Genomic DNA, 14,295 nt, shown 5'->3' on the forward strand with positions numbered 1-14,295 from the left:
TTCAGTAGCCTCCTAAGGGTAGTCCTATTTCAAATAGGGATTAGCCAGATGGATAGTAAAGTGTATTCAAACTGGCTATCTTAAAGCTAAAAGGCAACTTTTAGTAACTCCTAAAGCACATTCTTCTAGAAAGGAAGGAGCTTCAGCGGCCACATGGTCCACACCACACACATTTACTAAACACTACTGTGTAGATGTGCTATCTCGCCAGCAAGCAAATATTGGTCTAGCGGTGCTTAAAACACTATTTCAAACTACTCCAACTCCTTCAGGCTAGCCACCGCTTATTTTAGGAGGGGACTGCTTTTCAGTCTATGCATAGCATGTGTATGTGCAGCTACACATGCCATCAGATGGAAAATGTCACTTACCCAGTAGACATCTGTTCGTGGCATGTAGTGCTGCAGATTCACTTGCGCCCTCCCTGCAAGCCTATAGCTGTTGTAGTACTTTCTTTATGTAAATCTGTATATACATTGCATGTATATCTTCTTTTCTTAATAAATATATATATATACACACACACACACACACACACACACACGGGAAAACAGTCTAACAAAGGACTCAATGCCCATGCACGCTATCACCGAGAGGATGAGTCACTTGAGCTCCTTACACGAAAAAGCTTCTTCGAAGAAAAACACCTTGTAACACTCCGAGCCTAACACTAGATGGCGGACTTATGCATAGCATGTGAATTTGCAGCACTATATGCTACAAACCGGTGTCTACTGGGTAAGTACATTTTTATATATATATATATATATATATATATATATATATATATATATATTATACACTGTGTACATTAATGATGTTATACATATATATTTTATATTTAATATGCGCTCTGGGGTCCCTGCACATTTGGGGTGGGCGGGCAGACTGTTTAGTGCTTATGACTTTGATGAAGATTCCCTTGGAAGAAAACTAGAAATACAGGCAAGCAATTTATCCTTGCACTTCACGGTGGCCCTCACTGGCATACAGGATTGTCAACTTTTCCCTGCAGGTGGGCAGCGGCCTGATTGGTGCAGCAGCCACGTCTTCACACCTTGAGACGGAGATCCACTGGCCAGGATCCCGCTCTTTAGACCGCTGTTCCTCACAGCACACTGATCTTGGCAAGCAGACAGGCAGGGGGGGTTGGAAGGAGGGGGGGTAATTCCTGATCTAGTCTGGTGCCTGTAAAATATTCATGAGTTGAGGAATCGATGGTAGGGTAATGTGTCCTCCAGAAAAAAACATTACGGAGGGTAAGGACATTTTCCTTTAACAGCCAGCTCGATGCAGTGCGAGTGCACCCATACTTAAATAAGTTGCTTAAGCCTCCCTGGGAAAGGATGTTGAGATTGCATCACAAAATCTTGACTCTGTTAGGCAAATGGGTAAAGGAAAGCAGGTTATAAAAGCTGCAATAGACACCAAGTTAAGGAAAGCCTTTCTGCTTCCGGAAAAGGTATGTCATAATAAGACAGGATGTAAACACCCTCCCCCTCCCGGACCACACTAACATACAAACTATTTAACTTTTCCTGCAGTCTCTCCACTATGTGAAAAGAAATCTATCTAACCTTCTAGAAAAAAGAATAAGTATGACACGGACTCTTGCGTACCTCATTAAATTAATCATTAGTGGGGTGTGCACACTTCAATTTCTAGCTAGAGTCCGAAGGAGAACTAAGCTGAATTGAGCTCCGAGGAAAAAGACATGCATAAAGAGCAAAGTTTAAATATGTAAATGAAAGCAACAGGCTAAAAAAGGCATCACTAATGCCAGTGTTGGAACGTGCCAGGCTTGTTCAAACTGTACATATAAACCAGTTACTAAATCTTGTTGACTTGTACGACCAAGATTTGAATTGAGGAGGGGGTGAAGCTTTACACTGATGTGAATGGCAGCTCTCTGCTGAGGCTCCGAGGGGAATTGCGAGGCCCAAGCCAAACCACGACTGCTCCTGTGTTCTTCATTTGGATGCACCATTGGAAGTTTTTGTCTGAAGATATGTCGAGTCTGCTGCACTAACTTCCAGCGCGATTGGCTGACCAGCGGCAACACAGGCTTGCTATGAATGTCCTAGTCGGAGCACCGACATGCAACACACATGCTCATCCAGACACCCACCCTACACAAACTGATGCGCTGTAGAGAGTGAATGCACTTCTCTTATTTTCGGCTCCAGAGCTACTAAGGGCCCCTACTGAGTCTGTACTTCGACCACTAGGTTTGCAACATGTATTTCTTAGTCACACACTGCTATATTACTCAGCCACTGCTTGGTCTTCTGGTTGTGTTATGTACATGAGGCCTGAATCAGGGACTCAGTCTGTTTGTAAGGCATGGGAGCAAATGTGATTCCTAGCACACTCGAGTTTCTGACCCCTCCCTCCTTGAATAATTAAAGAGGAAAAGGCAAGGAAAGACAAATAACATCTTGGTCTGGACTCACTTTATAAGACATACAATAGACTCAGGAGGAGGAATATTTCCCCCTCTTTTACTCCTCTTCTCTATTGCTTGCGGTGAAATAACTTATCATTGTACTGTTCTCCATTGTCTTATCTTTGCAATTTTACTTCTGATACCCATTATTCAGTTTGTGCACAGGGTATTATCACTTGATCATCTTCGGGGTTTTGGCCTTGCTTGCCCTCAATCCCACATCATCTTATACGCCCCCACAGCTAAAAGTTTAAGTAGATTGTATACCCTTGTCTAAACACCTCGTGTTGGACACAGCTAAATATTGTTCTTATATTTGCTTTTCTCATAACTACTAGAACATCCACTCGAATTACCTGTTAGTGAAATATTTTGGTTTTAGAGTAAGATGTCTTGCATCAATGATATAATCTGCACTTTAAGATTATATCATACAGTTTCAAATGCAACCTCTACTACATATTCTTCTACGTTTAATGTATACATACACTCTCACCCTAGCATCTAATTTAATCACTTTAACCAACTTCGTGCAATCAGCGTGCACAAGATCGCTGAAGGTTACTTCCTTGAACGTAAATGGTCTGAAACACTTTATCAAAAGGAATAAAATACTCACTTATATTGGTCACAACAAACCAGTTATTGCACTGTTGCAAGAAACTGACTTTACCGCACAGGAAAGTGAAAAATTAAGATGAGATTGGGGTAGGTCAAGTCATGCATGCAAAGTGTTGGATCCAATAAGATGCCTAAAAACCCCACACCACAAAGAAAATGTGGAGTGGCCATTCTTTTTTTAACAAACATTTGCCTTTCAAAATATTGCAAAAATGGGAAAAGACAGAGGGGAGCTACATCTTCTTCAGAGGGGAGCTACATCATTGTTAAACTTCACATTTGCAACATTTGTTTAATAGTGGAGTCAATATACACTCTTAAGAATTTTAAAACTACCCCATCCTAACAGATTGACATCCTTAGGCTCCTCCTGCATATTAATAGGTGGAGACTGGAATGTTACTATTAATCCATTTGACAGGTCAGATAAACCCAATTCCTACCACAATAAAGACAAACACGTCCTTCTGGAATTCATTAAAGATCATGCATTGCAGGAACCCTAGAGATTGTTATATTCTACTGACAGTGGTGGCTGGCATGTAGCCAGACTGGGGGGAGGGAACTGGGGAGGGGGGGTTAATGGAAGGAGGGGGCAGCAAATGTGTTGGTCCGTGCATGCATGCATGCAAGGCGAGTGGTGTAAATAAAAATTCAAAAAACACTTGCTTGCTGCACGATGTCCAACGTCCTCCTCGCTTCGGTCTCCTCCATGGCTTCAGCATATTCCCTGAATCAATCCTGCTGCTGCTTTCATGCTGATAACCAGTGTGAAAGAAGTGTCAGGGTTAGAGGGAGCAGAGCCTCTCTGCGCTCTCATGAGCACCGGAGGCCTGTGCTTTCTCTAACCCAGCTCTCTTAAGACAGCTGGGTTTGGAGAAGTTTAAAGTGCACACGTCTGGCTGGCCGGCACAAGACAGCTGTCCTAAAATACATGCACGCTTTAAACTTAAGCGCACAGATCACTGCTGCCATTCAGCGGAAGTTGCCCCGTCTTGAAAATCTGTTCAGGATGAGAGGATAGAAAATAACATGGTAATAAGTGAACTCTATTACCATTTTAATTTTCATCCCTAGGGGACATTTTAGGCAGAGTGGCGACGCTCCTCTGCCCTAAAGGAGAAACATCCACTGCCAACTGAGAATTTTCACTACATGCCCACACTCAGTACGTACAATACTCCACTATTTTTAGTCTCCCCTTCTATTTAATAGATGGTAGCACATACAAATATCATTCTCTGTAGCAGATCAAACCATGGATCTCATAGATATTCACATAGATCTAGGACAGTCCTAACCACCAATACCTCATTGGAGGCTCAATCTGTCCTCATGAGACACCCACCCCTCAGAAATCAACAACTGTGTCTATATGTAGAACAATTCTTAAAGGACAACAAACACTCTGTTACTAGTGCTCATACATTATAGGGAGCCCGAAATGTAGTGCTGAGAGGTTTGATCATGAAGGACATGGCATTTGAAGGTCATGGCATTTGCTAAAACAAGCTAACCACTCTAGAGTCTGTTTAGAAAAGGAAATATTTCATCTTAAATCAATCTACTCCCAAATGCAGTCCCCAGACATAATGAAAAAGCTACTTTGTGAGATTTGCGCTTAAACATTTTTATACATCGCTTGCAGAGAAATGTTTATTTTGTATTCGTCAGCGCCTTATAAATGAGGGGAAAAGGCTGGGAGACGGCTAGCTCAGCAGCTCTGTCAGCAAGAATCATCTAGAACAATCCCAGCTATTTGAAATTCTAAGGACGGCTTACTCACTCTTCCTTCAGAGATTGTGTCCCAATTTCAGAATTATTAAGAAACATTTTACACTTCCATAAATTGCTTAGATCAGACAGAAGAAGATGCCTTTTTTCTCCAAACTCAATCTCCCTGAATTTACACTGTGGCAGAAAGACAAATTAGAGGGAGAAATCATCGTAGACAAAATAGTTAAGGAGGTTGAGGTTGCCCCTGGAAAAGCACCGGGGGAGGATGGGTTTCCCATTGATTTTTACAACATTACCAAAAATCACTCCATTCCGATTTTAATATTGGCCTTTAACAAGGTCTTGAGACTTGGACATCAGCCTCCTAATTTCTTAAGGCCTGTACTACGGTTATCCCAAAACCAGGTAACAACTCCCTAGAGTGTTCTAGTTAAATATCAATTTCACTAATAAGTTTGGAAATTAAATTCTGGCCAAAGTTTTGGCCAGTCTTCTTAATTCAGTCATTACCTCTCTGATAAATCCATCTCAAGGCGGGTTTGTCCTGGGACAGTCTTCTACAAATCATATCTGCACTATTTTGCACTTGTTATGGCAGCTGTGGTAGGTTACTGAAAAGAAAATCCTCCTCTTTCTGGATGCAGAAAAAGCTTTTGACCGAGCGGAATGGAGTTATTTGCTCCTTATCATGGAGAGGATGGGCTTTGGTAAAGATTTTTTTATCACTTTAACTAGAGGCATTTAGGATTCACCTATGGCATCCATTGCATGTGGTGGCTTTACATCCCTTTTAATGTCTATCGCGGTACCAGACAAGGATGTCCACTGTCACCATTGTTAATCCTTTTGACCTTCGAACCGTTAGCTATAGCCATGCTAAATAATACTTATATTAGATGTATTAACACTGTCGCTAGGGAAATTAAAGCCTTTTACTATACAGATGATATCCTTCTAACTCCCTCACATCCAAAGATATCCGCAACTTCTTTCATCTCTCAATTGACCATGTTTTCTAAATTTTCCGGCTATAAAATTAATTGGACTAAGTGCAAATCTCTACTACTGTCTCCCATTACTACTAAAGCTTCCCGAAATGGCATCCCCTTTAAATGGTCCATTTAAAGTTAAAATATACAGGGATACTCATCAATCAAGGACTGAAAAACATGATTGGGGATAATCTAAATCCCATTGTTGAGCAAATTTAACAAGAGTTTCAGTGGTAGTTGCTTCTGATTTTATGCCTCTGGGGGAGGGTGCCAATAATAAAAAAAATTAAAAAAAATGAACATGCACCCCCAATTCAACTACATTTTTGGGGTAATTCTATTACCTCGCTCACGTTCTTTTTTTCACCATCTCCCAGTTTATCTGAGGTGATGATAGACCTCATCTAAAAGGTCCAAAATTACACTTGTCCTCAGGGAAGGAGGTTTACGTTTTCCCCACTTAGAATACTATTGGATAGCACAACAGCTTGCTCATTCAGTTTGTTACCTGCTTATTGAAATACTGCCCTCTGGATGAAGTTTGAACAGTCATTACTCAAGTCTAGCATGGAACTGGTGATTTATTATGCCAAACATCTGTGATTTACGAATTCCACTAATCCCATCATTTATCCATCACTGTTAGCTTGGCAGAAGGCACATACGCTCACAAACACTCCCAATCTCTTACTTTCCCATGCTCCATTCTCGAACAATGCAGACATTGTGCATAAGGGGCTGAAGTCAATTGGCCTCTGTGGGCCAAACATAAAATAACCCACGTTACTGACATGTTCATGCAACAACATAAAATCATTCACATGTTTGCGACAAGAATTTGGACTCCTTCCTCACAAATAAATAGAAATTCTGAGCTTGCTTCTGCCCTTTCATGGCAAAAACTCAGGAAATAGCCTCCCAGTCTCCAATTGCATAGTATATTCTTACTTGGAAACATTTCAAGGGAATTGTCTCTAGTCTTAATGCCGTCTTAATTGGTCACACTTTCTCTATAGGCATCTCCTCTTTACACCTCTGGTGTTCCTCATGTCTGAAGATAAGGTCTCGGACAAGGACTGGGACACCTTACTGGAAAACCACAGTTCGATGGCATCTGTCGCTGTAGATACGCATGTTCTGCAATAGCTCGCCATCTGGTGTTGGGCCGGAGTGTTACAAGTTGTTTTTCTTCGAAGAAGTCTTTCGAGTCACGGGACCGAGTGACTCCTCCTTTTGTCTCCATTGCGCATGGGCGTCGACTCCATCCTCGATTGTTTTTTTTCCGCCATCGGGTTCGGACGTGTTCCTGTCGCTCCGAGTTTCGGAACGGAAAATTAGCTAATTTCGGAAGATTTTCGTCGGTATTGTTGCGTTCGGGATCGGCGTACTTGGATTCAACACCGCATCGTAGATCGAAGAGCTCCGGTGCCCTTCGGGGTAGTTTTTCGATCCTCCGTCGGGGCCTGGTCGGCCCGACCGCGTGCTGAGGAACGCCGATGGAACGGACCCCGTTCCGTTTCTGCCCCAAATGCCACAATAAATACCCCTACACAGGCCAACACTTGGTCTGCAACCTGTGCCTGTCACCTGAGCACAGCGAAGACACCTGCGAGGCCTGTCGTGCGTTCCGGTCCCGAAAAACACTCCGAGACCGTCGAGCCAGAAGACTTCAGATGGCGTCCGCACCGACAGCCCAACGGGAGTTCGAGGAACAGGAAGCGGAAGGTACCTTCTCGATCCAAGACTCCGACTCCGAAGGATTCGACGATACACAAACCGTGAGTAAGACGTCGAAAACCACACAGAGACACATTTACAAGGCCCAGGGGACGCCACTGCCATCCGGCCATGGCTCCACCCATAAATTCGGTGACCGACCGTCGGCACCGAAAAAGGCCCAAACAGTGCCGAGATCGTCCGACTCCGGTCGAGACACCGGCACGCAGCCTTCTCGGGACCGAGAAAGTGCTGGAGACAAGCCTCGACACCGAGATGCCGGTGTGGACACGGCTCGACGCCGAGACAGCGGCACCGAAACAGATCGACGCCGAGAGGTTTCGGCCCCGAAAAGGAAAAAAGTCACCTCGGAGCCGAAAAAACACGCAGACAAAGTTTCGATGCCGAAACAAACTGCAAGCGACCCAGCTTCAGGCTCTTATACAGAAGAGCACTCGCTAACCTCCCAAATGCAGAAGCATAGGTTTGAGGAAGAGCTACAAGCAACTGATGTGGACCATACGCAAAAGCGTATCTTCATTCAGCAGGGGACAGGAAAAATAAGCACCCTTCCCCCCATTAGGAGAAAGAGAAGGTTGGAGTTCCAGACGGAACAAACACCACAACCAAAAGTGGTGAAAAGAGTTACACCACCACCCTCTCCTCCGCCCGTGATTAACGTTTCACCAGCACAAACTCCATCACACTCCCCAGCTCACACCACCATGAGCCAGGGTGACCAAGATCAGGACGCATGGGACCTATACGACGCCCCAGTGTCAGATAACAGTCCGGAGACATACCCTACAAAGCCATCTCCACCAGAAGACAGCACCGCGTACTCTCAAGTGGTGGCTAGAGCAGCACAATTTCACCACGTAAGCCTCCACTCAGAACAGGTCGAGGATGATTTCTTATTCAACACACTCTCCTCCACCCACAGCTCATACCAAAGCCTGCCTATGCTCCCTGGTATGCTCCGGCACGCAAAAGACATCTTTAAGGAGCCGGTCAAAAGTAGGGCAATCACACCAAGGGTGGAAAAAAAGTATAAGCCGCCTCCTACGGACCAGGTTTTCATCACTACACAGCTGCCACCAGACTCTGTCGTTGTAGGAGCAGCTAGGAAAAGGGCCAACTCTCACACATCTGGAGATGCACCACCCCCAGATAAAGAAAGCCGCAAGTTCGATGCAGCTGGTAAAAGAGTCGCAGCACAAGCTGCAAACCAGTGGCGCATCGCGAACTCCCAGGCACTACTTGCGCGCTATGACAGAGCCCACTGGGACGAGATGCAACATCTCATTGAACATCTGCCCAAGGACTTACAAAATAGGGCAAAACAAGTGGTTGAGGAGGGACAGGCCATCTCCAACAACCAGATACGCTCCTCCATGGACGCTGCAGATACAGCTGCACGGACAATTAATACATCTGTAACTATCAGAAGGCATGCATGGCTCCGAACGTCTGGATTTAAACCAGAGATTCAACAAGCAGTTCTCAATATGCCTTTTAATGAAAAAGAACTGTTTGGTCCAGAAGTGGACACAGCGATTGAGAAACTCAAAAAAGATACGGACACTGCCAAAGCCATGGGCGCACTCTACTCCCCGCAAAGCAGAGGGAATTACAGCACATTCCGTAAAACGCCCTTTCGAGGGGGGTTTCGGGGTCAAAGCACACAAGCCAGCACCTCACAAGCCACACCGTCCAGTTACCAGGGACAGTATAGAGGAGGTTTTCGGGGACAATATAGAGGAGGGCAATTCCCTAGAAATAGAGGAAGATTTCAAAGCCCCAAAACCCCTACTACTAAACAGTGACTCACATGTCACTCACCCCCTCCACACAACACCAGTGGGGGGAAGAATAGGTCATTATTACAAAGCATGGGAGAAAATCACTACAGACACTTGGGTTCTAGCAATTATCCAACATGGTTATTGCATAGAATTTCTACAATTCCCTTCAAACATACCACCAAAAGCACAAAATTTAACAACACACCATTCCAATCTCCTGGAGATAGAAGTGCAGGCACTATTGCAAAAGAATGCAATCGAATTAGTGCCAAACACACAAATAAACACAGGGGTTTACTCACTGTACTTTCTGATACCAAAGAAGGACAAAACGCTGAGACCAATCCTAGACCTCAGAGTAGTGAACACTTTCATCAAATCAGACCACTTCCACATGGTCACACTACAAGAAGTATTGCCATTGCTAAAACTACACGACTACATGGCAACTTTAGACCTCAAAGATGCTTATTTCCATATACCAATACACCCATCGCACAGGAAATACCTAAGGTTTGTATTCAAAGGAATACATTACCAATTCAAGGTACTGCCTTTCGGATTAACAACCGCACCAAGAGTCTTTACCAAATGTCTAGCGGTAGTCGCTGCACACATAAGAAGGCAGCAAATACATGTGTTCCCATATTTGGACGACTGGCTAATCAAGGCCCATTCGTTCATACAGTGCTCAAATCACACAAATCAGATCATACAAACCCTCTTCAAACTCGGGTTCACCGTCAACTTTACAAAATCCAACATTCTGCCGCGCAAGGTACAACAATACCTAGGAGCCATAATAGACACATCGAAGGGAGTAGCCACTCCAAGTCCACAAAGAATTCTAAATTTCAACACCATCATACAACGCATGTATCCAACACAAAAGATACAGGCAAAGATGGTATTACAACTCCTAGGCATGATGTCTTCATGCATAGCCATTGTCCCAAACGCAAGACTGCACATGAGGCCCTTACAACAATGCCTAGCATCACAGTGGTCTCAAGCACAGGGTCACCTTCTAGATCTGGTGTTAATAGACCGCCAAACTTACCTCTCGCTTCTGTGGTGGAACAACATAAATTTAAACAAGGGGCGGCCTTTCCAAGACCCAGTGCCACAATACGTAATAACAACAGATGCTTCCATGACAGGGTGGGGAGCACACCTCGATCAACACAGCATACAAGGACAATGGAACGTACATCAAACAAAACTGCATATCAATCACCTAGAACTTCTAGCAGTTTTTCAAGCACTAAAAGCCTTCCAACCAATAATAGTTCACAAATACATTCTCGTCAAAACAGACAACATGACGACAATGTATTATCTAAACAAGCAGGGGGGGACGCACTCCACGCAGTTAAGCCTGCTAGCACAAAAAATTTGGCATTGGGCAATTCACAACCAAATTCGCCTAATAGCACAGTTTATACCAGGGATCCAAAATCAACTCGCAGACAATCTCTCACGAGATCATCAACAGGTCCACGAATGGGAAATTCACCCCCAAATTCTGAACACTTATTTCAAACTCTGGGGAACACCTCAGATAGACTTGTTTGCGACAAGGGAGAACGCAAAATGCCAAAACTTCGCATCCAGATACCCACACAAACAATCCCAAGGCAATGCCCTATGGATGAACTGGTCAGGGATATTTGCTTACGCTTTTCCTCCTCTCCCTCTCCTTCCTTACCTGGTAAACAAACTCAGTCAAAGCAAACTCAAACTCATATTGATAGCACCAACTTGGGCAAGGCAACCCTGGTACACAACGCTGCTAGACCTATCAGTGGTACCCTGCATCAAATTGCCCAACAGGCCAGATCTGTTAACACAGCACAACCAAAAGATCAGACACCCAGATCCAGCATCGCTGAATCTAGCAATCTGGCTCCTGAAATCCTAGAATTCGGGCACTTACAACTTACCCAAGAATGTATGGAAGTCATAAAACAAGCCAGAGGGCCATCCACCAGGCACTGTTATGCAAGTAAATGGAAGAGGTTTGTTTGCTACTGCCATATTAATCAAATACAACCATTACACACAACTCCACAACATGTAGTGGGTTACTTGCTTCACTTACAAAAATCTAACCTAGCTTTCTCTTCCATTAAAATACACCTTGCAGCAATATCTGCATACCTGCAGACTACCTATTCAACTTCCCTATATAAGATACCAGTCATTAAAGCATTCATGGAGGGCCTTAGGAGAATTATACCACCAAGAACACTACCTGTTCCTTCATGGAACCTAAATGTTGTCCTAACTAGACTTATGGGTCCACCTTTTGAACCCATGCACTCCTGCGAAATACAATTCCTAACCTGGAAGGTGGCATTTCTCATCGCCATTACTTCCCTAAGAAGAGTAAGCGAGATTCAGGCGTTTACAATACAGGAACCTTTTATACAACTACACAAAAATAAAGTCGTCCTAAGGACCAATCCTAAATTTTTGCCAAAGGTTATTTCACCGTTCCATCTAAATCAAACAGTGGAACTTCCAGTGTTCTTTCCACAGCCAGATACCGTAGCTGAAAGGGCACTACATACATTAGATGTCAAAAGAGCATTGATGTATTACATTGACAGAATAAAAAACATCAGAAAGACTAAACAACTCTTTATTGCATTTCAAAAACCTCATGCAGGACACCCAATTTCAAAACAAGGTATAGCCAGATGGATAGTTAAATGCATCCAAATCTGCTACCTTAAAGCTAAACGACAGCTGCCCATTACACCAAGGGCACACTCAACCAGAAAGAAAGGTGCTACCATGGCCTTTCTAGGAAACATCCCAATGCATGAAATATGTAAGGCAGCCACATGGTCTACGCCTCACACATTCACCAAGCACTACTGTGTAGACGTGTTATCCGCACAACAAGCCACAGTAGGGCAAGCTGTATTAAGAACATTATTTCAGACTACTTCCACTCCTACAGGCTGATCCACCGCTTTTGGGGAAATAACTGCTTACTAGTCTATGCAGAACATGCGCATCTACAGCGACAGATGCCATCGAACTGAAAATGTCACTTACCCAGTGTACATCTGTTCGTGGCATCAGTCGCAGTAGATTCGCATGTGCCCACCCGCCTCCCCGGGAGCCTGTAGCAGTTTGGAAGTTACCTTCAATTAATTATATATGTATCATCTCAACCTTAAATAGGTGCATACTTAGTCACTCCATTGCATGGGCACTATTACTACAATTCAACTCCTACCTCACCCTCTGCGGGGAAAAACAATCGAGGATGGAGTCGACGCCCATGCGCAATGGAGACAAAAGGAGGAGTCACTCGGTCCCGTGACTCGAAAGACTTCTTCGAAGAAAAACAACTTGTAACACTCCGGCCCAACACCAGATGGCGAGCTATTGCAGAACATGCGAATCTACTGCGACTGATGCCACGAACAGATGTACACTGGGTAAGTGACATTTTCATTTAAGGGCTTAGAGATTCCCATCTTAAATTTCATTACCTTAAAATACGACATTGCTGGCACTGGTTTCCATCCAAGTTAAATTCAGCCAAACTTACACCCAATTCCCTCTGTTGAAGATGCCAAGAACCCGATTGTGACATAGTTAATATACTGTGGGAAATGTGCACATTCTGGCTTCAGATTGAGAAATATTTGAAGGAATACTCTCCTATTAATCTTCCCTTAACAGAGTGATGATTATTTTTGCATGACATCTCGGATTCGCCCCCCACAACTTCCATTTAAATGCTTTCTGCCGCCCTCAGTTTAGCTAAGTCAGCATACTACATTTTTTATAGAAAAATGTAATTCCAACAATTTAATCCTTACTTGAGGATATGTTGGATGTGGCAAAAATTGAGAAAATAATTTATAAACTAAACAACAACTTGCAACAATTTAACCATATATGTGGCCCTTTTCTAGATCTAAAGCAGCCTTCAATTTGTATCCCCATAAGTAGACAGGTTTATATCTACTCCGGTTATTGTGTTACATTGTTCATTTGCATACTCATATGTTGAGATGGTTGATCTTGTATATTTGTAAATGTGCTTCTCAATTGTTCTTTATTTTTTTATTATTTTTATTATCTTTGTATGTATCACAAGTACTTTATGTATGGCGATATTTATATGCTGATCAAATTCTGATCATCTTTGAAAAAACAATAAAAAAAGAAATTGAGATTTAAAAAAAGATTTGAATTGTAAATGACTTAGTGGTATTAATGGATTGCAGGTGAAGTGAGTATTTCTCTGCTTGGAGCTTCTACAAAAAAGTCTGCTTCATTGAGATAAAATGAAAAATTAAAGTGGTGATATTTTCTCCACAGAAGAAATTCCCAGTAATGCAGTCTCCTTCCCAATCATCCCTTACAAGTAAGCCTGATGAAGACAAAAATAAAACTCATGCGCATAAAGATGGAATTGGCATGGGTAGTTCTGCAATGTCTGTAATATCCACTGGTGAGTAGATGTTCAGGTGTTTTAGCTTAGCCTTCTTATTTGTTTAGCCTGACGTTTCTCCATTGATATGCTGCTTGTGAAAAATGTCATTGTTGTGTACCACACTCCTTAAACACACTCATCAAATTAATATTGCTTTCTCTGCATTAAGTTGCTGAATGAGGTGAATCAACCAGCAAATTGATATTCCTTCATCTTCAAATAGAATAGATTTTGTGAGTGGTGAAGCAGATTCATCAGATAACATCCCAAAAGGTCTTCCACTGATTACATCTTTAAGTGATACTAATAAACGCATCCCCCTTTGAGAAAGCCTCTTCCACCTTTGGAATTCAATGTGCCTTTTTTTTTAATGATTGGGCCCTGGGCTTGAACCCATGCACAGAAATACTCAAAACAATAGGCTTTCCCTCACAATTCATTCTTTTTAGAATTGTGGATTCAGGTACTCATTTAATCATTCAGTTTGTCTTCAGTCCTTATTCAGTAATCCTTTCC

General features: G+C 43.0%; 1 protein-coding gene across 5 annotated transcripts in view; it reads left to right on the forward strand.

Annotated features, from left to right (window-relative positions):
• The window catches only part of SCML2 (Scm polycomb group protein like 2), a 685,095-nt gene that overhangs the window by 381,087 nt on the left and 289,713 nt on the right, over positions 1–14,295 (forward strand). For 4 of the 5 annotated variants that reach the window (XM_069204521.1, XM_069204522.1, XM_069204519.1 and 1 more), the window contains one exon: positions 13,665–13,797. In XM_069204521.1, the coding sequence (XP_069060622.1) occupies positions 13,665–13,797 (133 nt within the window). The remainder of the gene's footprint in view (positions 1–13,664; positions 13,798–14,295) is intronic. The other variant, XM_069204523.1, reaches the window with a different exon arrangement.

The sequence above is a fragment of the Pleurodeles waltl genome, chromosome 8 (assembly GCF_031143425.1).
Source record: "Pleurodeles waltl isolate 20211129_DDA chromosome 8, aPleWal1.hap1.20221129, whole genome shotgun sequence".
In the NCBI taxonomy this organism is placed as follows: domain Eukaryota; kingdom Metazoa; phylum Chordata; class Amphibia; order Caudata; family Salamandridae; genus Pleurodeles; species Pleurodeles waltl.